We start from the raw sequence: 27,500 nt of genomic DNA on the forward strand, positions 1-27,500 counted from the left end.
AACGTGACGGTCACCTTGCACACCTCCCTCGATCCGCCGCACTCCGACTACGACAGCCAGTCGGACACATGAGACACACAGGGCGCCACCAAACTCTAGATTTGAGTGGCCATTGAAGTATGCCGGAGAAGGACGATGGCGAGAAAGAGAAGCCTTGAAAGGAGAGGGAGAGAAGAAAAGGTGCGGAAAGGAATCAAGGGAACGGTCGAGTGAGAGCAGAGATGTGTTAAAGATTACGAAGCAAAAATCGAGGGGAGCTTTTGAGTTTCGCGCGAGATTCGAAAGAAGAAGCGATGTCTCTTTCGTCTCGCTGCTCGCTGTACATGTTACGTGTTTTGCTATCTTTAAGCATCAGATTGACGTTGATTTTCGAAGGTGGCTAAGCTTAAGGAATACTTCAATGAAGCCTCAACCTCAAAATCTATATTAATACACTGACAATTAACCGGTTAGAAAATATTAATTTTACGCCAGTTCCAATAGTATGAGCATTTTTTGTATGAAAGACAAGTATATTCAGTTACAGAGATATATCTGGAAAAGGAGCAAAACTGACTGGGTTCCTACGTATGAAATGGGAACGAAAAACAGTTTCGTGTATTATAAAAAAAAGAAGGATACCTCGAATAAGGGAACCAGCAAAGAAAGTGTGAATATAAATAGAAAACTGCGAGGATACAAAGAAAAACATTTTCCATTTGTACTACAAAAGAAAAACCTTTGAATATCGGAACCAGAAATAGAACAGTGTTAGTGGGAAAATCTGATAAGAAACGAGCAAAATACAATATGTAAAAATTATGATCAAATGTGTCGGAAAAAAAACTAGAAAACATAAAATCGGTGTCAGAGATATTGCTCGAATAAATTGTGGTGAAATATATATATATATATATATATATATATATATATATATATATATATATATATATATATATATATATACATATATATATATATATATATATATATATATATATATATATATATATATATATATATATATATATATATATATATATATATATATATATATATATATATATATATATATATAATATATATATATATATAATTGCCTGGAAATTCTGCGGTGCTAAAAATATTTTAGAAAGTCATGGAAAACAAACAAAAAATAAGAGAAACAAGAAAATCTGTGTCCCAAATTATAAGCAAGGTCGAAAGAACCGAAAAAATAAATCAGCGCTGAAAGGTAAACAAAAAACAAAGTGCAGTTAGTAATAAAAATAAACGAATAGACGACCTGTCTGCAAACCTTTCAATTTATTCAGGAAATACTTTTTATGACTTTCGTCTACATGTCGAAGAAGCATTGGCTCAGACGAGTTCCATTTGAAGAATCCGAATTTCTTTCTTTTAATAACTCAGTATTTTGTTTTTACCATCGAGGACAGCAACATTCTTTATGACGGCTGGACTTGAGGTCCGGATACAGGAAAAAAAAAACTTCGTCCGATGTATTTTGCTTCCAAGTGTGTCGGAGTCCGGATAAAACGAATTTTCGCTGTATAACCGTATCCGTCATATCACTGAAACTGCCACTAATATCACGGCCAATGGACAAGGTTGGGAAACATTTACAGCTTTCGCACAGGGAGAGATATTGTGCCGACTATGATGTACTATTAGGAGAGAGAGAGAGAGAGAGAGAGAGAGAGAGAGAGAGAGAGAGAGAGAGAGAGAGAGAGATTCGACTCTGGAATACTAATAAGAGAGGATGAGTGATAAAGGGGAAAGAGAGAGAAAGTCAGCTTGAAGTTCATCACCAAAGGCACAGAGAGAGAGAGAGAGAGAGAGAGAGAGAGAGAGAGAGAGAGAGACAGAGAGAGAGAGAGAGAGAACCGACCGTTGATAACTAACACCAATTTCCGTAACTTGTCTTAGCGCTTTGCTTGTCAAACGTAGCGTAGTTTACATCAACAGCTATAAATGAAATTTATAGATGTAACGAAAGCAAATTCTGTTCGATTATTTTTGTTACAGTCACATAGTGATTCAACATGGCTTTAGAGAATATAACAGTGGCAAAGGCATGAACAGTTTGTTTTATATTGTGTAAAAATTTCTTTCAACGATGTCAATTTTTCGCTGTTCATAACCGCTTGCAATCAAGAACTGGTGAGTTCGTGGACGTCAGTGTACTATAATATCATGTGTGTCAGTGGTGGTCCAAAACCGTCACACCCTTTTTCATCAAAGTGTGTCCGTTGAAGTTTCAGTTTCTGAGCGTTTCTTTTTTTGAATTTCTGGTGTTCGACATTAGGACGGCGAAACGGGATGGATCGAAAGTGACTGAAAAAATCTATTTTGAAAGTGCGATTTTTCCAATCGGAATGACCTGAATCCTTGCTCATCATGACTTTTGAAGGAAGAATGACTATTCTACTTTTTATATTGGATTTGCTGGCGGTGGGTGATTACAAAATGACGCGTGATCGACAAAAATTCATCAGTGATGAGTGATTATCATCAAATGGCAAATAACACGTTGTTTCATTTTTTTTTACAAGTGTTAAAGGTAAGAGCCATGCCATGATTAATCCGACCATTTCTTGCTGAGTATATCTGAGAGTGATATTCATAAGTTCTTTTGAAACATTACTTTAATGTTAGTGTAGGATTCAGCTAATGGGTTTTTTTTTATGCAGAAATGCTCTATGAGGAATATTTTTTTTAGTCTTTTCCACTTTTTTGGTCCTACCATGCAGTTAAGAGTTCCTTAGTAATGTAAAGAAATGGGTGTTTGCTTTTGATTTCTATGTTATATATGTAGATATATATATATAAATGTGCATGTTATGTATAAACACATACAAATAACTGTGTGTTTATGCATAAATCTCATTGAGATACTAATAATTTCCATCTTCAATTTTTTACATTGCATCTGTTTAGCACTGATGTTGCAGCAATGGACAACTATACTGTGTATAGTTTAGGCTTCTTTACCTATGCTAGCTTCTAAGGTCATCAGATTTTGAATTCGAGGATTTCATTTGTTTTTCTGTCACACTGTACATAACATAAACACATAGTTATTATTACTTTAATGTGATCACAAGGGCACATAGACTTCTGGCCACATCGTGGGTCCCTCCTTTTGGTAGGAGAGCCGCGTCCGACCTCTTCAGAAGAAGAAGAAGAAGAAGAAGAAGAAGAAGATGTGATTTATGAGATGATGTCACCAAAACTGGCAACCGGATTTCATGTTACCAACCTCTAGGAGTTAATTTTTATTTTCACCTTTTTAAATAATTAGTTTCTTTTTTCACATGACGATTTCCGAATTCCTCTACCTCTCAGCGCCTCACGTTCCTGTTCTTCTAACTCTTTTCACTTTAAATAAATCTCATAAATCGAAATGACACTAAATGCTGTATTAGGATTTGGCTCATTTTCGCCTCAAAACGGATAAATATCTTAGGTTTCTTTTATACACGATTGATTCTTCTTCATAGCCACGCATACTAATTACTATTTACGTAGTCATCCTCATTAGCACCTAAACGGTAGTCATGACCACCGGATTTTCCTCCCTAATTGAGAATGAATGGGTGAATAATAACACCTCACCTTTCACTCTCCTTCATTCTCCATTAGGGAGGAAGGTGGTCCACCAAAGCGACGTTATAACGTTAGATTATTTCACTCTCGACTATAAGGATTTTGTACTTTTATAAGAAAAAAAAATGTTTTACATTGTTGGTCGAATGAGATATCTCTTCATTCTGCGTCTCCTCTATATCTTGCATTTCTCTGACTATGAACTTATAGTGAATTTTTAAGACTGTCTACTGAATTCTGAATCCGGACGTTATGAGTCCTGTAGCTGCTGACATGAATTTCAGCTTTAGCTTTTACCCTTGATTTTTATTTAGAGATATTTACATTTTCAAGTGTCCATATCAGTTTATCTTGCAGTTGTTAGATCCACGAAATTTATTTATTTCCGATATTTTTGAAGACTGTAACTATCTTTATATTAATTTCAGATTCTTTCATTTTCATGATTTTTTTCTATACTTATTTCATCACGAAGTAGTGAAGCGTTGAATTTCTAAGGCTGGTAGAAGGTAAAGTCAATAATAACTGAATCACATGATAACTATTTTGTTTGCTGTTCATTATGTTCCAGGACCTGAATCCTCGTAAAAATAATTTACTTAAAGCTAAACGTCAATTTTATTCTCGTCAGAGTCCTTGGTCATCTTATACTGCTAATGGAATCACCTGTATCAATGACCCTTTTTTGTGGGGGAGGGGATAAATCTTTTGATTTCGCTTTTCCATACAACAGCTCTTAATGAAATCCCTTTTATTATCTGTAAAAGCTTAAAATTTAAATGAATACGGAAACTTTTACTTTGAAAAAATGACCTACTTTAATTGCACACGGACGCGTTGAAAGCAACATATATTTGTAAATACTAACAAAAACAAGATAACAATTAATGCAAACTTAATTCTCACAAGAACTGCGTTGTCAGTGTTCACCAAATTGGTTAAATTTAACATTAACTTCATTTATACTGTTAATGAACCACTTTTATTTTATTCGGATGAACATTTTCGCAATAACCACACATACACTAAGCATCGGTGGCACCACTCACAACATCATGAATAGTATAACAAACGCCCTTTGTCCATTTGTTCTTTCATTTGACTTCTTTCCCCTCTCAATAGGGAATGTGTTTTCACTTGTTTCCTTCCTTATTCATCAAGACCTGAAGGCAAAGGAAGAGTTGTTAATGGATGTGAGTAGATTTGTCTTGTGCGAAAAGATGATACTCTGTTATCTTTTTCCAATACTACATTACACCTTTAAAAAGTCATTGTTTGATAAAGGTTACTGAAACGGGTATGCTAGCATTAAAATGGAAGTCAAACAGAGAGAGAGAGAGAGAGAGAGAGAGAGAGAGAGAGAGAGAGAGAGAGAGAGAGAGAGAGAGAGAGGTCATAAACCAGAGGTATGAAAGTCAGTGGAAAAGCAGGAAGGGAATAAATAAAAAAACAATTGATGCGTGAAAGGAATCCATACTGGCCGCCAGAAGATAATTAATCATATAAGCGACTGTTATACAATATACGACAGTATATGCAGTGAAGGACTAAATGATTTTCAGGTAGGCAAATCGCTTCCTTGTAGATCATCTGAAAGAATTCCAAGGACAGACTGTAAGACCCCATTATCAGGACAGCAGAGCTGACAACTGACTAAATGACAGTAAAAAGAAAAAAAGAGGCTGACCGAATGACAGTCACCAAGAGACTGACCGAATGATAGTTGGAAAAAAGACTGACCGAGCGACAGCTGAAAAAAAAATGATAAAAATCAATCTTGAAGATAAAAAAAAAAATTCTTATTTTTTGGCATGAAATGTCCTTGAATGAGACTGACTGACAGGATAATTTTCCAGACAAACAGAACGAAGGAAATTCACAATGAAGGAATACAAAAACCCTGAATAAATAGATAAATAGATAAAACATACACATAGAAGCAGTAATTCCATTACTGGCGTAAGATGGCCAAAACACATTAAAACACATGCATATTGGTAAAATGTAAGACTGATGATCATTCAAACTAATGAACTGACATACCTTTAGACTGACCCAAAGACCATCCAACGGTTGCACAGAAAAGTTTTTAAATAAACCTTACAAAAAATTAGCACAAGCACCTTCACATAAACATTGAGAAAACGCAGTTTGGACATTCTACATGACAGGGCTAATGACGCCGGAATATTCAGACACTTTCCAAATCTACTAGACTAGCAAATTGAAGGTCTTTACATAAATGAAAAGAAGGACCTTTGAGGACCCTTCCTGAAGCACTAAAAACGTGAACAGCAAACCTTCTTAACAGAAGGCTAACAAAATGCCTTTAAGTTACTGGAGTGAGAAACCTTGAAAAAGATGAGAATGGTGACGTTACAACTGACAAATTAAAACCTTTTCTCAGACATTCCAGTATGCCATCAATCACATGGCTTCATTCACAAAAACTGAGGTTGCTCGTGCAGACGGAATCTACGATATGAAACTGCCAAGTGGACTGCAATGCTTTCAAACAAATGCGCGTACCTGTTAAAAAGTCTGAAGATGATCATCATAAGTCCAAACGAAGGATTGTCATACCCATGAAAAGAGAGACACCCACAAGCTGGCTAAAATACCGTGGTAAATAAAAAACATAAATACTGGGATCTACAGAAGAATTGACTGAAATAAACAAAAGATACAGAAGTTATTTGAAATCACAGACTGACAGATTTAAGAACAGAATGGTCTTCGAAAAGATGCTAGGAAAATCTTTCAAATTTGTTGTCTAAAACACATTCAGACTAAGCGACCTTTGCTAAGACTGACAGACAAAGACTGAAGAGAGAAACTGAAAGGCCTTTATAAATAGATACTGAAAGACTTTCGGTGACTTGGGGTTTTCTTCCTTGAGTTAGCTAAACTAATTCAGACAGCCAGGACAATGGACATTCAAAATTACTGACAAAATGATCTCAAGACACATGGACAAACAGACTTTACTGACCTTCAAAGAAAGGAACCTGCAACACTTTCAGGACTATTAAATGGACCTTCGAGCGACAGAACCACTGACATTCCAACAAAGGGGCTAAAAAATCCTCTCAGGGTATAAAATGGAACGTTTAATGACCTGCAAACACACTGACAAAAAGATCTTCAGGAATATTAAAAGACGTACGATCAAATGGGCTTTTAAGTCAATGAACAAAAAGACCTTCAGGAATACTAATGGACCTTCTAGACCACCGACCAAATGACTCTCAGACATGGAAGCTGTGAGACTAAGGAATATCAAATAGCCATTCTAATGACCGATTGACCTTCCAGCATACAACACTAAATGATCAGCCTAAAACCAAGAACAACAGAGATTTAGCTTGACTAAAAGACCTTGCAGAATGGAATATCCATTACAAGACTTTCAAACAGAGGTACGTGAAATTCTTAAGGCACACTGCCTTCGGCGACCTTCAGACTTTAGGGCTGAAATACATACCATGATATCGACCGAAGAAGACCAACAAACAGATGAGCTCATTATAATGAGTTCTTATGAGGAGAATACAGCTGTCAACTGAAAAAAATGAGACAGCAATGCTGACATTTGTTCGAACAAAGACTTACGTGATTTCTTAAGAAATATTGAAAGAACTGGAAGGTCTCGGACAGAGGAACATATAAATTTTGAAACAGGCAAAATGAAAGTTTTAACAAAACAATCTCTTAAAGATTTCAGCGAAGTTCTGCAATAACAACGAACTTGAATAACTCATACATCCAAACATACAGACTGACAGACAGAGAGACACAACGAACGGAATAAAAGACTTACAAAGGACTAAAAAAAAAAAAAAAATTCTAGTGGGAGCAGAAGTGAAGTATCGTCTGGCTGTTTGCAGAAGGAATGAGTAACGAATGATCTCTCATTTCTATTTAGGTCTCTTCTTACTTTATAAATTTTTTTGTATTTTGCTATTATAGATATTAAGCCATTGAACATCGGAATGTAGATTTCATTAACGCATCTTTCATTTTGTTTCGTTAAGTGAATAAATACAACAGATTTACAAAATTTACCAAATTTTTTTCCGTTACGTACCTAGTAACGGCAATTTTAGACATTTAATGCTTTTGCTTTCCTCTGATTTGTATTCACTCTTTTAACCAGTTTTCTTTTTAAGAAAACCACACAAACATTTCTATACAAAGTAATATATAGAAAAAAAAAAACAGTTTACAGTGCATAAAGAAATTTTGCAATGCAGTTGAATGAAAAGAGTTCGTTCACAAACACCTTCGTTTCTTTTAAGATTTCCTTTAATTGAGTGATGAGTAAAAAAGTTCGAAATGTTTCCAGTCAGTGAAGAAAGACATAAGGGAAGTCTGGATCCATTTTTCGTCCTTCTTCTCTCTCTCTCTCTCTCTCTCTCTCTCTCTCTCTCTCTCTCTCTCTCTCTCTCTCTCTCTCTCATTTTTTCTCTCTCCCCCACCGTCATCACTATCATTATCATCATAATCATCCCCTCAAGGAATTTTTGGCTACAGATTTTTCTGAGTCATTGTTTTGACCTTCTCCATACTAAGTGTCCATCACTTAATTTAGAAAGCTTCTATTACATCCTTTATTAAGTTTTAAAACCGGATGGTATCAAACACTGGTTAGTATTTTCTAAAGTACCACGCAGACATAACGACACACACACACACAGACATACACAAACTATATATATATATATATATATATATATATATATATATATATATATATATATATATATATATATATGTATATATATATATATATATATATATATATATATATATATATATATAAATATATATATATATATATATATATATATATATATATATATATATATATATATATATATATATATATATATATATATATATATATATATATATATATATATATAAACCTTATGGCATTTCAAATTTTAGGAATGACTGATACTGGTGCTCTACAGGAAAATAAAAGATATATATATGTATAATGAATCAACAGTTCCCATTACTAATCCTTTGAATTGTTGCATCTTCTACAATCATCGGGCCGTGAATCAGCTAGTCAAGATGTCTTGCCTATCTGATAGGATGAGACGCCTAAAGTGATACCATTCTGAGTATTTGTTTCTTTAAGCTTTAGCCGCAAATGGGCATTTTCGTCTGTATTGGGTACATGGTTATTAAATTAATCTCTTTTTTTATTTTTTCTTGAAAAATTTAAATTGAATTGTAAAATGTTAGTATTTATGTGTTCTTTATTAATACCAAGAATGTTAAATTTGTTTTCAACATTCTTATTATATTTCTTATTTTAATTGTTTTTCATTATGCACCAATCATAAATTATTAAATTAAATACGATTACATTTTCATTTATGATTATCATTATCATTATCATCAGCATGGTATCTTTGTTTCTTTTAATTCAATCAGGATGCTGATAGCTGGGTATCACTTTACTGAGCTTCTTTGATCAAAACCTTGAAAAAACAAACAAAATTGTGATCAAAACAAAACAAAACAAAAAACCCAAAAAAGTAACAGATTCTATATGGAGAAAATTATATATGTATGATACTGTATTTATGTGTAAATGTATCTTTATAGCTTTAAGGTCAATCTGTAACGAATATTCTAGTCTTTGTAACTGTCTTTGTAAATGTTATTAACCAATTCTCAAATTAAATCCTAATTTTCATAATCAACTGTTTTATTTACATCACTGATTTTTTTAGACACAAGATTGCTGTTAGCGTGCTTGAGAGAGAGAGAGAGAGAGAGAGAGAGAGAGAGAGAGAGAGAGAGAGAGAGAGAGAGAGAGAGAGAGAGAGAGAGTGTTGGCCAGTCAACAAAGAAACTGTACTGTAAGAAAAACAAATTCTAATCATAACAACAACCATATCTTCCTTTACTTAAAATAAAAAATTGACGACGCTGTTCAAAAGTTCAAGTCCAGTGATACAGAACAGTTTTAAAGGTTATCAATGTTTCAGGATCATTGTGATTTTTCTTTTGTCCATGGATGTCAATACTTAACATATACCCCTAGTTTATTTTGTAAATCTGAGAGAGAGAGAGAGAGAGAGAGAGAGAGTTTCTTTTTTTGATGGAGTTTGTTTTATTGTATGCTAGGTGAACATGCCAGGTTGTGTAATTCATCAGCTTGCTGGACAGGAAAGGATAAGAACATTTTGAAAAAAAATAAAGATAAAACAGATCAAAGCAATTTAAACAAGGTTCATACAGAAAATATGGTAAAAAAAAAAATAAGCAAATAAACAAACAATCAAAAAAGTCCGGAAATGAAGTAAAAACCAGGAATTCAACATACTTCAGTTTGAACTATTTTTTTCCCTTCGATATTTCTGCAAATTTCAGAATTCCATTAATGGATGTATGCTGCATTTCCAGCTGTCTCATCTTAAGTAATATTAGCATATTGCACTGCAATTGAAAGCCATTAGCGAGCTTGTATAAAACCAAGCTCACAAAATACGAAATGAAAATAGCAAAAAAGTAGATTACCAGTGATGTAACCTGGGAGCAAAAATATCCTTCTTAAACCGCCTTTACCTAAGTCTTCCAAATGTCAATAAACAAACTGAACCTTTGATGTTGACTTACGAGGAGCTACTCGATAAGGAATGAGAGACGTAAACGGCAATTTTTTTTCTCTGAAGTTTAGTACTGGCGCCAAGCCCTGTCATGTACTAAGGATTTGATTTATTCATTCCAGGAAGGTAAACAGTATTTTAAGGAATGCTTCAATTACGTAGGTACTAAATATCATAAATTAAACTAATTTATTGTCAAACAAATTCAGAATTCTGAGAGGACCTTGCCTGATTAAACTGGTTCAAGGAAATAAAAGGTGTTTTAATTTTGCGAAAGGAATGATTTACTGACGCTCGCGAAATAACGTATACTTACATAGAAATTACGTAAATAAAAGTGCGATCTTTGTTTCAATTAAATTCATTCCTCGGTAAAGGATCAACCGCTTAGTTGTCATTTCTATTTTTACTCTCTCTCTTTCCCTGTCTGTCTGTCTGTCTGTCTGTCTGTCTGTCTCTCTCTCTCTCTCTCTCTCTCTCTCTCTCTCTCTCTCTCTCTCTCTCTCTCTCTATATATATATATATATATATATATATATATATATATATATATATATATATATATATGTATGTATGTATGTGTATATATATATATACACACACATATATATTATGTATGTGTACATATATATATATATTATATATATAGATAGATAGATAGATAGATATATATATTATTTCCGCATTTAAAAATCACTGTAATTAAATTTTGGAAATAAATAAACATTGATAAATACAGAGTAAACACTGACAGATACAGATAACGCAAAAGAGAGTATCAAAGGAGAACGAAAAATAGACAAAAAAATGTTAAAGAGTATAAACGCCAATGAAAGAGTCGATCAGTAGTTAAAATAGTTTACATATGAGTACCTAGAAAAAACTAGGCTTGCAGATTACGTACACAAACAAATAAAGCTTTCTAAATAAGGACACTACATAGCAGTCGAGAGAGAGAGAGAGAGAGAGAGAGAGAGAGAGAGAGAGAGAGAGAGAGAGAGAGAGTCTCCATTTGGAACCAACAAGGAAAACGACTCTTGGACAAATTGTTATTTGCCTGTGGCCCGGTTGCTTAATTTTTCTTATAGTTTAATTAAATGTGATTATTAGATGAATAATTTCTTAATTACAAGTGGCACCTTCAGGGGATATATTGAAAGAATTACTTTCCAGCCAATTTTTTTTTATCTACTCGCACATTAGAAATGAGCAACCACTGGAACAATAGCCAAATGCAACATTAATATATATAATTAGTTGTTGCATCTGTAACTTTGAAGTTTTGAACATATCCTTCCAACATGCAGTCAATCAATGAAAACGAAATGAGCTACAAGTTACTATTGTAAAATAGAGTAATGCCTTACACTAACCGGTAATTGGACAGGAAACCCTCATAAATCCCATGCAACTTTAAAATTAAATATTCATTATGGATAATTACTACGTTTGGAGAACTGGTGGCATTTAGAAACTTTCAACAGAAGCTTCTCTGCTTTGTGATTATGTAGGTTTTGTGTAATAAACCCTATAAGGAAGATCATAATTATTGAGTGATTAAAACTTGTTGAAATAAGTCCACTGCACACACAAATATATACTGTATATATATATATATATATATATATATATATATATATATATATATATATATATATATATATATATATATATATATATATATATATATATACATATATATGTATATATATACATATATATACTTAATACAAGTCGATATCTTTCTCTTATTATACCAATGAGATCTTTATGAAAAACCTATTATTCTGCCATTAAATCAATTGTATAAACAAAGCGTTATCCAACATAAAGCAAAAAGGGACAGTCATTACCAGAGCTCATAGATTTTTAACATTTTATTTACAGCAACGAATAAAAACTCTAAATATATTTCAAAATATGGCAAATAATATTTGGAGAATTTTAAATTAATATTCTTATGCGAGCAACAATTTTCTGTGAATGGTTCATTACAAAACTAGTATTTTATTTCGCATTTGTCATAAACTCTATTTTTGAGTGACATGTATCCGTATTAATATTTTGAACTGAATCTTTCATAGAGCAATATAAGTGTCTGTTTAATTCGCATTTTCTAGGCATATTCGGAGCTTTAAGACCTATCACTGAAGGTTTCCAGATTCTTAGACGTTTACTGTACTCAGTGTGACCTTCCCTGGAGTTAGTCACTTAGTGCATAAAATAAATAATCATCTCTACTTTTACATTTCTTGTGGCACATTGTCCATGTAAAAATGAATATGTCATTTAATTTTCGTCAATTACTTTTTTTAATGCATTCGGCAAATATATAAAAAAAATCTCGGACTTATTGCTTTCCAAAAGTATGGAATCGCAGGAAAATTTCTAAAGGTTTCATTACTGAACCTTTTAATCATGACCCATAAACCATGAAAAACGGCAAATCGTTGGTCAAAAAGATATGCAAGCATCATCCACTGTAAAGACTGATAATTGTATGCAAGTTCTAAGGGTACACAACATTAATCCTTTCTTTTTTATCAGTAATGACTCCATCCAAATATCCGTCCTCTTTAATACTGAGTATGAAACAGGCTTCTGTTTTTCATTCTTTATGCCTTAATTCCCTTTATAGACTTTTTTTTTCTGGTCAGTCCAGTTTTAATACTTGAATCCATCAGCTCATCATGAAAGTTTCTTGTCAAAGGGGTTAGTTAAAAAAAATCCAGCCAGCAACATAAACATTGCTAAAGCTGCCATTTTAGGATAGCGTAAATGCTAAGACTGACAGAGAGAGAGAGAGAGAGAGAGAGAGAGAGAGAGAGAGAGAGAGAGAGAGAGAGAGAGAGAGAGAATAATATTACTTAGATATTTCAGTGTACCCTGATAACCAGTCCGTGTGTTTAGTCTCTGACATTAAACTTTGATTTACGAATTTGGGAGAGCAAACTTTGGTCCCCAGAAAGAGGAAATTCAAACAAGCCTTTTAATCCCAAAATCCCGATACAGACTAAATGCAAATAAAGCAAGGCCGGACGACCTCGGGCATGTGGTGCGTTCGTTGTGTGTGTGTGTGTGTGTGTGTGTGTGTGTGCGCGTGTGCGTGCGTGTGCTCGAATTCGCGTGTTTGGAGAATTAAGAAAAAATGAATCTTTTATGTAAGACCGGCACAAAATGTTATTGTCACTCGTGATTATCATAAGTTTACAAACTGCTTTTTTTAGAAAACCGTAGACGGAAAAGAATCATGGGACGTTAAATGCACTTGGTTTTTTTTATAATAAATTCTTTAGTTTCCGTCTATCCCGTTTCTCGTTTCTATGGTTCTTCTTTTTGGTTGATAATTATGAAATTAACTGAAAAGTCAAGGTACAAGTACAAGCTAAGACACCGATCAGGTAGTTAAAATCTGTTGTTCGTTTTATATGTGTGAATGAATGTAATAATAATAATAATAATAATAATAATAATAATAATAATAATAATAATAATAATAATAATAATGAGACGAAAAAAGAAATTGATGATGATATTTATGATGAATAAAATGTGGAGGTGTTAATTGTGGAGTTTCAAAGTTCATAGGTTAAAATCGCTGCTTTTACTCTTTTATACTGAGTCCTCTCTCTATTAATTATCTAATTATATTGTAGCTATTTACGAATTAAGGACCTATGCATAATAGCTATTTTGTTGCCGCAGTTAAGGATATGCCTTTACTCTTCAGACACGTTCAAGAATAAAATAAACTTTATTCAAATAGTCTTTAGTCTATCAACTTTGGACTAAACTGAACAACTCTTTACCAGATACAAATTTCAATATTCAGGATTACGCCTATGCATACGAACATTTATGCATCAGACACGATAATCGTTTGGCTTAGACTTTTTGTTTGAGAGTTCCATTTTCGAGAACTGAGGCACAATTACGACAGAAATCCTGCTGGAAATTTACTTTTGGAATCTAATTTGATATATTGCACATTTCACAGTAAAAAGTTAGATTTCAAACATCTGAGGCACTATGTTCACAATTTTTATATAGTACATATAACATTTGTTCTATCTCTCTCTCCCTCTCTCACTCTCTCTCTTTCAATATATATATATATATATATATATATATATATATATATATATATATATATATATATATATATATATATATATATATATATATATATATTCTGAAGCTCTGTGTTTACAATTTTACATACAAAAGATATAACATTTGTTTCTCTCTCTATCTATCTCTCTCTATACTATAGGTATGTATATATATATATATATATATATATATATATATATATATATATATATATATATATATATATATAAATAATGTATATATAAAGAAAGAAAGAGCGAAAAGAAATGTTCTGTGTGAGAAAAAGAGGGGAAAGCATTAAGACGTAGAGTAGAGGAGTGGGAGAACTCTGAGGAGACTTTTTCTTTTTTTTTTTTTTTTTTTGCATCCGAGATGAGGGTTCAATTACACCACCCGCAGAGATTCGAGCGAATTTAGGAAGAACTCAGCGAAAATCTCTCTTCCTTTACAGGGGCGAGAACACGGGATGAGATGCCATCGGATGGGCGGGAAATCGCTTAAGCGGGGTGGATTTAGCTGTGCGTAGGAGCAAAATTTTATTTAACGTAAGCTTCCGTAATTTGCTTAAATTCATACTCTCATTGTGTGTGGTGGTGTGTAAATAAAAAAAAAATGAGAAATACGCTGTATATAAATTAAAGGATACAGCATACAGACACACATATATATGTTTGCATATATATATATATATATATATATATATATATATATATATATATATATATACACACTCACACACATAATATGTGTGTGAGTGTGTATTTGGTGAATATGCAAACATATATATGTATATATTATATACATATATATGTATATACACATTCTAAATTCGTTTTTCCTAAATTTATACTCTGGTTGATCCTTCGGAAGTAAATGAAATACTGAAGTATATTTGTCTTAAAAATATATATATATATATATATATATATATATATATATATATATATATATATATATATATATATATATATATTATATATACATATATACATATACACACACACACACACATATATATATATATATATATATATATATATATATATATATATATATATATATATATATATATATATATATATATATATATATATATATATATATATATATATATATATATATATATATATATATATATATATAGCTGGAATGAAGTCAGATTACAAATTCGGTGAGATGAAATTTCAAAGGGGGCGATCAAAGAATACTTTTCAATAAATGCAAGCGTTGAAAATATGATAATTGCCCTAAAATCATTTCGCATTCCAATAAATGGCTCTATTATAGAAAGCGCGTTTTAATGAAATATATTCTCTGTTATTTAAATAATGGTTAGCCTATCGGGATAACTGTGTCATTTCCGGTGTACTGTTTTCAAATCCCGTTTAGGATTTCTGTTAACTGGCTGTTGTGTTATTTTTCCATGATTAATTACGTTTTCCTGCATAAAGCATATTATTTTATATTCGAGCTCGTACATGTGTTGCAGTGAACTCTATCATTGTTTATCAAACTTTCAATGTTTTTGATAATTGTGCTCACTAATCTATTTAAATTTTTAGCATACGCATTTGATGGTTGCTATAAGATCGAATATTTTTTATATCCGCCACTATTCCTATGAATATTGTTAACATAGCTATTAAGTAGCAGGAGTATACACGCACGCATAGGTGCAATGAATAGTGTATTTGAGGGGTGACTCACAGCAAGGTTTTGCGATCAAGTTGCTCGCATCATGGCCCTCTCCATCTTGACTCGTATCCGCCTTAGTCGACTAACTGCTTAGGTCAATAGAGGCAAGCCCCATAACACCTCCAGAGCGCAATGAAATCCTGGCTACTAACAGGTAGTGTACCCGGCTCCTAAAATAAGGGACCAGCACTCGCTTCTCAAAATGGAATGCTGGCCCCTCTTCTAAAAACATAACAGACACCTCACACGTCTCGACTGTCGACCTAACTGCGCAACGCCTCCTCGCTGCTGGGAGAAAGGGCGCCGGTGACTGTACAATGCATGTACATAACGCTACCGGGGTCTCTAAGCGATGACAGGCAGGGCAGCCGATCGAGACTACAGTCTACCCCAAAGCCAAATCAAAGTCCTTCAAAAGAAGGCATCGTGCTTACCCCATACAAATGGGAACAACAAGCACGTTACAAGAAGAAGAAGATTCGCTTCTCAAAATGGACGAGGAAGGTCGACATAGGCTTTACATATAAAATCCTTTTTGCATCTGTTGATCTGATCAGTGAGAGGGGTTCCTAGCTGTCAGTCTACCATGTAGGTCTCAGCTGGAATGACAGGCCCTCGACTAGGTAACTGCCATCCCACTGGGTGAAACTATAGTTACTCACATGACATTCATCTACCCAAGGAAAGGTAACATTCATACCGGCAAACCTTCCCCGGAACTGTGATTTTTGGTACAGTTGGCGATGCGCTAAGATGTTGTAGTGTTAGAAATATATCTATTGTTTTTTTTTTCCGAATACTTTGTCTCATGTAGACTGTGCGGTAACTTTTATTTTAAAATGTTCTTTTTCTTGGTAACTGAAAATCAAATAATTTACCTTATTCTAATATACTCTAATGTAAAAGTATTTGAGTCTAATTCTATAGGCGTATTTTGTCATCTCATATATGGCCATAGGCAGCTTGCAAGTACAAGAATTAATGTACATCTAAAAGAAAATGTAAAATCCCACCAAAACAACAAGACGAAATAAAAAAAAAAATCTACGCATGACCAACAATTATTTTCATATTCTGAAGGCAAGAATAATTGTTTTCACTTGACTCACTTGGTAATCACACGGAAACATTACAGGCGCGATCACGCACAACGAATTTACTTATCTAGACCTAAAATTATTTTGTGCAGAAAGAAAAAAAAAATAATGACAGGTAAGCACACGTGGTCCCAAGCACTCGACGACTCAAGCTAAGGGGATCATATACAGAGCCTGAGGACCACGGTCTTGCAGACACGGACGTGTACGAGACAAGATAAGAAATTGGTATGGCGCGTGATATTACCGTTTTATGGAGGATAATTGCCAGCAACAGGTCGAAAGGCCGAGTGCTTCCGCCAAAAAACTCCCATTTAGTTTTCACTGTGTCTGGGTCTTTTTGTTTCTCCAAATGGTTTCCGAAGTAATGGTCTTTCGTACTCATTTGGAGCTCAGAGAGAGAGAGAGAGTCGATTTAGTTGACTGCAAGACCTCGAATTTTTGTGTTTTTCTGCGGAAATTCCAGCCACCTCCACCGAAAGATATGAGTCATTTTGAAAATGTCTGTTGGTGTAATTTTTAAAAAAAGTTTTTCCATGCTTCCTCAGCATTCAGTATTTTACCATCATTTCTTTATTTCTATCATAGTTACCCTTCCTCTTCCTCATAACTATCACCTTTCTCTTTTTCCAAGTTCTTTCTTCTGATTTACATTTTCCAGTTATTTCTGTGAAAGCCAACTCTATTGCCATTCCTGTGTATCTCCTGATCTAGCAAAATTTACCAATTTGCTTTGACAGCAATCTTTATGAACATCATAAAACCCCACATTATACTTTTATAATTTCCATAATGAGGCAGAAAAATCAAATACAAGCCACATCAAGGTTATTTTGCATGTCATAGATTTTTCAGGTATCGACAATTTTAAGAATATTTCCCTTCTTAACAATGAGCTCAATATGAATTCAATAAATTCTCTGCGTGATAAGGAAACAAAAGTGTTCATACTGTTTACAGAGTAACGTTTGAAAAGAATCTTGCAAAGAGGCACACACGAAACTGAACGTGCAACCAACACACACACCCTTTAGCCAAGCCCCGTAATTCCACACACATGAATGAAGAAGTGTGGAAGTGACCAGGTATTTGTCACCAAAGTAAAGCCAATTTTTTTTTTCCATGCAGTCGGCTTACGCATGTGTCAACAAGGTCAGACTCTGCGTGACCATCATTATTTTTCTCATACTTCGTTTCATGAGCTCTGCAATCCCAGGGCCACCAGCCCGCCCACATCCCCGTAGTCTGGACTTCTTTGCTAATCCTTGACCCTGGTCAACGTTGCATTACAGAAGAGCGACGTTAATTTGTTAATCCGTGTTGCATAAATATTTCAGCCCTTCACCTAACATGAGCGTTCTGTTTTGTAATATTAGAATGGTCAGAGAGAGAGAGAGAGAGAGAGAGAGAGAGAGAGAGAGAGAGAGAGAGAGAGAGAGAGAGTATATCTCTCCACCCTAGATGCAACCTGTAAGGTCAACAGAGCCAGTCTAGATTTAAGGGAACGTGCCCATTTCGCACTTCCTAGCCTTACTGCAAGAAGAAGAAATCGCAGATGTTAAAATTACAGGACATATCCTGTTTAATTTGTTTAAAGTGCATTAAAGAATGTAAATAAATGTGCTTACTTATACAAGTTGCAACAGCTTAAAATGTACTGTACTTTCACGACGTTTATTTGCCCCTTCAGGTGTTTCTTTAGCAGCTGTCTAACTTTTCCATCTTTGTTCTGCTTTCATTTCTGTTAATGCTTTAAAAGCAGATCCTTCGGCCTAGCAATGGCAGAGTCAACAAATGTGCCGCAGGGCCAAGTCAAAACTACTTTAGACTAATCATTTTGGAACAATGAGGTTATAGAATTCAACCCAGAAATCTGGAGGATTTAAGGAAAACTGGTTATTATTCAATACAGTAAGTAATCAGGTGGCTGATTAACTAAGAGGTTACGTAAGGGCTGACTAACTAATCAGTCTATAACTGAAAACGAAACTGAGATATATCTTGTTCGTCAGCCCATCACCATAACCGCCCCCCCCTTCCCATCCACCACTCCCTCAACAACCGTGCTCCGTGAAAAATGGCCCAAAAGACCTGAAATAATGAAGCCATGTTATATGAGTGACGATTTTTTGGATGGCATATCATAAAATTACCCGTTAAAAGTATCAATTTTCGTGCGCCTGCACAAAGACTGCAATTGTCAGCAGGAAATGCATTTTGAATGTTATGCTCATGGCGTGGTAAATATGTCAGCTGAACTATAATTCATATATCGAAAGATTATGTACAATATGGACTGAATATAACAATGATTATTCATTTCGTTATAATTTCAACGTCAATCTAAATGTAAATTACAGCTTTGCTTAGAATCTTTACAAAGGTAGGTAGAAATTAATTTCAAATATTTTTTTTTATACCAGCCTGCTTACAATAGTCACAAACAAAGAATTGTAGACGTTTAGCAAGTAATGCATTTTTAATTATTCCTGAAGCATTGGTAATGAAAAACCAGCTCGTTTCCTGATGAAAAGCAGTCCACCAAATGATTTAAAGTAACGGCCATGTCACACCCCTCCAAAAAAAAAAAAATGTAGTCTGAAAATGAAATTCAGTGTTCAACACTGTTTTAATGATGCATGAAATGTTTTCGTTTTCGCAAGCACAAACAGCAAATGAAATGAAATTTCAGTACCACCGTATGTAACATGCTTTTGTTTTTCATTTTGTTTTCCGTAAATGCCGCTTCTGACTGACAGAAAAACGATCAAGGTAATGTTGACAAATATTCGCTGAAAGTTTTTATTACCTTCTGTTAATTGATGACATTTGATTATATGTTCCGTGTTTTTTTTAGAGCTCAGGTACACACACACACACACACACACACGCAAACAGACACAAATACGTTACAAATGTGTAAAGAGAGTGCGGATAAGTTTCTTCTCCATCAGGGAAATAGAACAAAAGTACAGAAATACTCGTATAAAGTAAGTCACACATACATTTATATATATGTATATGTATATGTATATATATATGTGTGTATATATATGTATGTATGTATATATATATATATATATATATATATATATATATATATATATATATATATATATATATATATATAGAGAGAGAGAGAGAGAGAGAGAGAGAGAGAGAGATAGATTGACAGATAGATAGATAATGCGTGTGTGTGTTGGTACCGATACATACAGAAGCGTATACAAAGCATATGAACATATAAGCTGCTCCAGCGAAAGCATATTTCGTTCTAGGCTGAAAAGCTCTTATCAATCTATCGCATATGTCAGTATCCATCAACGATCTCTGGCGTTGTTGCCCAACAATAAAAGGATTTGAAATCCTTTAGCTTTCAGTCATACGTCAGCTATACATCATACCTTGAGGTTTGAGAATAAAAATAAGGAGGTAACAGCTGGATCAATCAACGGCGTTTTCATGAAGGCAGGCTTGTTAGTGAAGGCACTCTGTTGACCTTCATAACACGAGTGAAGGTTGGGAATTTCAGTGTTATCGACCGAGGTATAAACATTATGCCAAGTTGCTTAAAAGAATGACCTACAATTAAAATCCGTTTTTATCAATTTCATATAAACATAAGCTGACGTTTAACAAAGATAAGAAAAATGAACGAGATATCTTTAACGAAAAGACAAGCGCACGTCTGTGCAGACGTGATTAGCCTTAATCCGCCACCCTAACGCCTCCCCGCGTATGATGGTGGGTACTTCGGAGAAATGAATTATCATGTCTTTTATTTTTCGGCAAGGGTAATGCTCCTCGGAATACGCAACACATGTTGCGGTAGCATTTTACATTTCCATAATGGTCACGAAAGCTGGCTATTTCGGACTTTTACATACGTAATAATGGAAGGCATTCGTTGTCTTAAGAAGGAACGCGAGCCGAATTTATGACGGTTCCTGGAATGAACTCTCGGCGGCTGGAAAGGAAGCGTTGCTGGAGTTTTGGATGTTTGGAAAATTGTTCCCGGAGCCGGATATCTCCTCCCGATATCTTCGGGCTCCATTTGCTTCTCGGAAGCGATGCGATGGAGGAAGCCTTCTCGAAGATAAGAGTGGAGAGGAAGATTATGTAAATTGTTGCCGAGAAGATTCCGGAAAGAGCTGTTTCAACGGCGAGGTATTAAAATGATCTTAATTCCTGCTCACTGCTTGCCAAAGTTTGCAGTATTGGAAAATGGCTTCTTTCTCAGCAATGAGAGAATCGTTTGAAGTCGGCATTTCAGGGAAGGATGTTATCTCACGTTTTCCAGTTATGAAAGTTGCTAATATCTTTACACCGAGTTGTTATTATTATTATTATTATTATTATTATTATTATTATTATTATTATTATTATTATTATTATTATTATTCTTGCAGTCGAGGAAGAGGTTGCGCTCACGTCATTGTTGGAATTTTTACCAAGTATTAAACGAGGAAAATGTTCCTGTGTTGGCAGTGGTAAGATATTACTAACTGAAAGATAACGAAATTTCAAGCCATTTGTCTGTTCAAAAGTATATTTTGTTATCCAAATAACAACCTAAAAGCTAACGGGCATGTTTTGGAAATACGATACTATTACTTATTTTGAAAATCTTAATTTTTGTCATATTTTACCCTCGAATAAAATTAACTCGAAAACAAAAGCGGTTAACGCTTTCGCCAATTAGGAAAGAATTATGGCATCTAATATACTGCTTCCCCGAAGTTAATGAGTGTGCTTGCTGCAACCTGGGGAGTTAACTTCACAATTAGCTTATCTTATTTAGTAGCATATCTTAATACACAGCGAATCAATACGTTTAAGAATCTTAATGACAAAATTATCTATATTTTCATGGCATCAGTTTTGACTAAACAAATATACTTAAGATTACTAAGACAACTTTGTTGTGTGCAAAATTAAGATTTTATTGCTCTTTACTTCCGAACTGACAATCATAACAATATAATTACATTTGAAATTCTAACTATCCATTGCAGTGAAGTAAACTAATTTTTTTTACCGCCGATTTATACTAACCCAACAACCGTCTAACAACACACACCATTAATGGCTTTCCACGTAAGAAGTGATAATGGACAAGTGAACAGAAATACCATTTGTCTCTACGTGCTATCCTCATCCCTTTTAATAGTTCTAAAACCCCGAAGCCCCAGTAGCATTTCGCTTGAATCGTGATCTTGCATATCTTCTCAGTATAATTACTCCGCCCGCTCGTGTTAGTGGCAACCTAACGCAATGTCATCCATATTTCTCTTTTTTTTCGTTGCAAATATACTTTGATTTCTAGAAAAGTCTTTGGTCGAGGGATGGATGTAATGAATGTAAGCTCTTCTTTGCATTTTTTGTTTAACGGCTATAAAATGGGATTAAGAAGATATTGCATATTTTTATTACTTGCAGATAAATAAGAAATAGTCTATGGTTTATGAAAGTAAAACGTGCTTTCACTATTCATAGTTCCATCTAACTTTTCCGTTTGTTTTCCACGTCTCTTGTCTTATTTCATCACGTCTGCGAGGATTAAAAAGAGCGAGCAATATATGCTATTATCAATGACGAACAACATTTGTTTTTATGTTTGTGTAAAGGGTAGGGTGAATAGATGAAATTCAAGCTGCTTGAGTAAATATGAGACCAAAATCGCAATAAATCATATAAAGACAGCGCAAGCATTAAACTACAAATCATTTGAATCTAGACAAATAGAATCCTCCTAACGTGTGGGCCAGAGTGATCCTTTGTTATGCCTGAGAAAATCTGAGTTGTATTTTCGCAAGAACTCAACCGCCCTCTTTTGGTAACTTCAAGTAAACTCAAGCTGTATATTCCTTGGAAAGAAAGAGAGACAGAAAGAGGGAGTGAAAGACAGGGGTATAACAGGTAGCGGGAATAAAAACGCCAAGTTATCTTGGGAGTCCCTTCGGATGATGAGCCCATAACCAGTTCCATCCAATGTAAGCCTTACAGCGCCGGTGGATTGGTGAACCTTCGCCATTCATTCAATCCGCCCATATGGTTGAGGGGTCGACGAGTGGGGGAATTTTTTCCCTCTGTTTTGAGAGTAAACAAAGAGGGGCCCTGATCTACGTGTGCCGGGTGGAGAGCCGCAGAGATTATTGCACGCTGAATAATCGCCCTTTTCGTGTGCTTCTAAACGGATATAGGCTGCAGGGAGTCACGCTTAAAAAGGGAGTAGGAAGAATAATAAAGATTTATTCCGATGATAAATACGAGTGAAGGCATGAATGGAGCGGCATTTCCTGCTGAGGTGGGACTTGGAGGTGCCGACAGAGCGTTCCACGTACTTTCATCTCCACAGGTATCTTCATCCTTCGCGTTTATTTACATAAAACTAGAGAAAATTACAAGGTATAAAGAAAGGTAATATAAGAAATTGTGTAGCGTAATGACACTGGAATAAAGAGTTATTAACCCAAGAAATGTTTCGTTGAATCGTTTGTCTAATCAGCACTTCAAAAAATTTCTCCACGATTTTTTTCTTCTTGAACCAATTTTTCCATTATTTTTCTCTGATCAGTAGAAATCTTCCAGCTTAATATGCAAGATACTCTTCACTGTTTGGGCCTGAGACTCACATACAATTCAGAGGTAGGTAAGCATAGTATCTCAATTATTTCACTGCGTTTTACTATTGTTTTTGCTTTTATTAACTACTCTGTTTTTCAATGGAATAATGTGAGAGTTCTGTTAAAAAAAATATCTTGAGTAGTTGACGAAAATCTATAAAAGGTGCATTCGTTACTGAAGCATTAATAATAAAAATGACGCTGATATTGTTAGGTTACACTAAGGTTTAGCACTGGTAGCCAGCATGCTTACCCAGTAACTTTGGTTCTTTATTATTTTAGGTTAGTATTAAAGCCAGAGAAGCATCGTGACGATAAATCAAGGTTACTATCTACAAATGTTAATACTAAGTCAACTTTTAATGGCATGAGAGACCGCAAGGTAACTTTTCATTCCATGGAAGTTTCTAATCGTTAAAGGTAACAGTAGATTCTTTGAATTTAGACAAATAGTTTTAATAGGTAAAAGTGTTTAAATGTGTCCCATAATAAAACAAGTAAATAATGCGCCGAAGTTTCTTTGGCGCAAACGAGTTTTCTGTATAGCGTATAATGCTATATGAAAATCTCAGCCACGGCCCATGAAACTTTCAGTCACGACCCGGTGGTGGCCTGTATTGTTGGCACCTATAGCGGTGCCAGACGCAAGATCATGGCTAACTTTAACCTTAAATAAAATAAAAACCACTGAGGCCAGAGGGCTGCAATTTGGTATGTTTGATGATTGGAGGGTGGATGATCAACATACCACTTTGCAGCCCTCTAGTCTCAGTAATTTTTAAGATCTGAGGGCGGACAGAAAAAGTGCGGACGGACAGACAAATAGCCATCTCAATGGTTTCCTTTTACAGAAAACTAAAAATATGCAACGGCTATGGGGAGTTTGGCGAGATGCCGAACAAAAAATTAAATGGGTGAAGATGATGAATATCTCTTAGAAAATATAAGCAGAATAAAAAGGTAAAATAAAGATGTTTAAATTTGAGTTAAAATTGGAAAAGTCGATAATCACTGGCATATGAAATATGAAGAGAATGATATTGGAAAGCTTATTTTCTTTTTTATACTGGTTAAATGAAAAATGATGCACATAAGCTTCAAAAGGCAAAAGAAATAAGTTAATAAGTGTCGAGATTATTTAATTTGAGGAAACTTCTCTGTGGGGGTTGCTAGTCGAGTCAGAGAGCTTTTTAAGCTTATTTCATTAAGAACTGACGTAAAATCTGAAGTGGGGAGGGGTGCTGGGAAAAGGAGGTGGGGTGGCAGCGCATTTAAAAGAAAATGGAGACTTGAAAAGGCTGACACAATTTTGAGACGATTTTTATACTGGGTATCTCTTGTCTCTTTCAGTTTTATACAAGTGTACCGAACACAATTGTAACTTTATTTTTAAAACGTTTTATTACTCCCTAGGTTAATTTTCCAAGAAATTCTGGGAAGGAGTGTCTAATTAATGACATAAAATGTCACTAACGGCAGGTGATATCTGTTTAGAATGAGAGAGAGAGAGAGAGAGAGAGAGAGAGAGAGAGAGAGAGAGAGAGAGAGAGAGAGAGAGAGAGAGATTTTTAGTTGGCAAACATAGTCTGCGTCACCATTCTTACTTTTAAAACTCGCTCATATCCTTAAAATTCAAATCATTTACGCCGAAATCAAATAACATGATATTGATATCAAAATACAATTGCAATTCCTTTTTGGCAGATATTCCAACAAATCACGTCTCCTGTCATACGCAGGCAAGGGTTTTGAAATAGTTCAGCAATACTCCAGACTGTTCACAAATATCTCTCTAGTTATGATGTCCAACCCTCTATGCATAAGAAATGCTATTTCCGCATAGTATACCTAGTTTATTTTAATTTCTGGTGTAATTAACTCGCCAATTATTTATTTGAGCTTCCCTTAACGTTAACTCAGATAAAATGCTCCATGTTACAAAATATTATGCAAATAGATAGATATAGAAAGACTCATTCCTTAATTTCTAATATGCATAAAACTACAGAGTTATGGAGTCTTTTAAAGTTCGGGTGAATTGGAAAATCTATTTGTACAGCAAGTTTAGTAAATTTTACTTTGTAATACTGTGTTTCATTATGTAGTGAGCTGTAATAGATTTTATAGAATTTCTCTTTTAATACAGTGTCTATGAAGAAAACTTATTAAATTATGTTTTAGTTCCCCTCTGCCGAGCTGTGAAAATAATTTAGTAAAACGGTGAATGATGGAAACTGACCCCTTTTCTTAAACTGACAGAATATTTTTCAAAACGGAAAAATTAAACGGCAAGACTAAGGAACGTTCATACAAATATGCAAAAGCAAACAATGTTTGAAGAACGGAAATGGCAATTATTTTTATTATACCACATTTATATATTCAATTCTCAAAGCATGTAAATAAAAGTAATCAAATTCAGATCACTGCAAGTTCACGTACACGATCCCGTGAATGGCGCATTTTCTCTGAAGAGTCAACCGGCCTCAGCAGTTTTCAACTTCGTTTGAGAGAATTCCCTGAAGAGGCGAACACTCGCCCCTTCTAACAGGTACTCCTTTGAACGCATAAGCACCCAAGGGAAGGTGAAAGTATCTTTTGTAGTTCTTATTTGGTACCTTAATATTAGTCTTGGCCCAGCCCCTTGAGTGGTAGATCAACAGGCATTCGTGATCTCTCGGGGCTCCTTCGCGGGCCTTGGTGAATCTAAAGGAAGGAAACTCTACAGGATTGTAAGGTCCTTTCATTATGCATTCCATTTCTTTTCTCTCTGAGAACCCCTCGCCTCCTCACCCCCCCCTGTTCCTCCTCCTCTCCTCCTCCTCCTCCCTCTCATTCTTCTCTATTCATCTGAATGAAAATATATATTTTTCTAGAGCTCGCTTTTCTTAATGAACATGACTTAATGTCTTACCTCCTCTTCACTTTTCGGTAAAACGAAAAGTTTTTTTGTATAACCTTTTCACCAACTAAATTTTGCTAAATGTTTAGATTTTTATCTTCCATTGCTCCTCCAAAGTCACAGACAACAAGTCTAGAGACCATTCTATCGCTATGTTATGTAAAACTAACAAGTCCTGCCTCGCTCTTTCCCGCCAATTTTTCATTGAAGAACGACCCTCAGCAATATGTGTAAACAAAGTTGTCAAACACTTCCACGGGGTGTGTGCGCTCTTTTCTTTCGCAATCCCTTCTTCATTTTTTCTCGGCAATTATTCTGAATATTTCTGAAAAGGGAAGGAATAGGTGGAGCGAGAGGGGAGAAAGAGGGCTTCGGAAATGAGTCATCAACGGGACACAACTTCGGCCGTCGTTTTACAACTCTTGTGGGACTGAAGGAATGGGGAATTCTTTTTTCCCCTTCAGGGAGAGACCCTCGCATAGTGAGGCCTATGGTGGAAATGGGTCGATAAAGGGTGCCTAGAGACAGTTATTCAGAGACAGATACACACACACACACACACACACACACATATATATATATATATATATATATATATATATATATATATATATATATATATATATATATATACATACAGGAGAGAGAGAGAGAGAGAGAGAGAGAGAGAGAGAGAGAGAGAGAGAGAGAGAGAGATGGTATTCAGGTGGTTACATTGCTCATGAATTATCTTCCCTCACAACTGATATCGCTACCATTTTGTTTTGTCTACTACCAGCATGTCACCGTAGTACCGAATAGCTTCCTTCGTCAGTCCACAAGTGATCTGTATGCAACAGTGGAGACATAGTAC

General features: G+C 34.7%; 1 protein-coding gene and 1 long non-coding RNA gene across 3 annotated transcripts in view; one reads left to right on the top strand and one right to left on the bottom strand.

Moving 5' to 3' along the window:
* Positions 1 to 647, top strand: part of LOC136839603 (E3 ubiquitin-protein ligase TRIM9-like) — a 222,102-nt gene extending 221,455 nt beyond the window's left edge. For both annotated transcript variants that reach the window (XM_067105882.1, XM_067105883.1), the window contains one exon: positions 1 to 647. This exon is cut by the window's left edge and continues 60 nt beyond it. In XM_067105882.1, the coding sequence (XP_066961983.1) occupies positions 1 to 72 (72 nt within the window). In that variant the 3' untranslated portion in view covers positions 73 to 647.
* The window catches only part of LOC136839605 (uncharacterized), a 512,627-nt gene that overhangs the window by 398,280 nt on the left and 86,847 nt on the right, over positions 1 to 27,500 (bottom strand). The window lies entirely within an intron of this gene.

Source organism: Macrobrachium rosenbergii, chromosome 6, assembly GCF_040412425.1.
Source record: "Macrobrachium rosenbergii isolate ZJJX-2024 chromosome 6, ASM4041242v1, whole genome shotgun sequence".
NCBI classification, from domain to species: Eukaryota; Metazoa; Arthropoda; class Malacostraca; order Decapoda; family Palaemonidae; genus Macrobrachium; species Macrobrachium rosenbergii.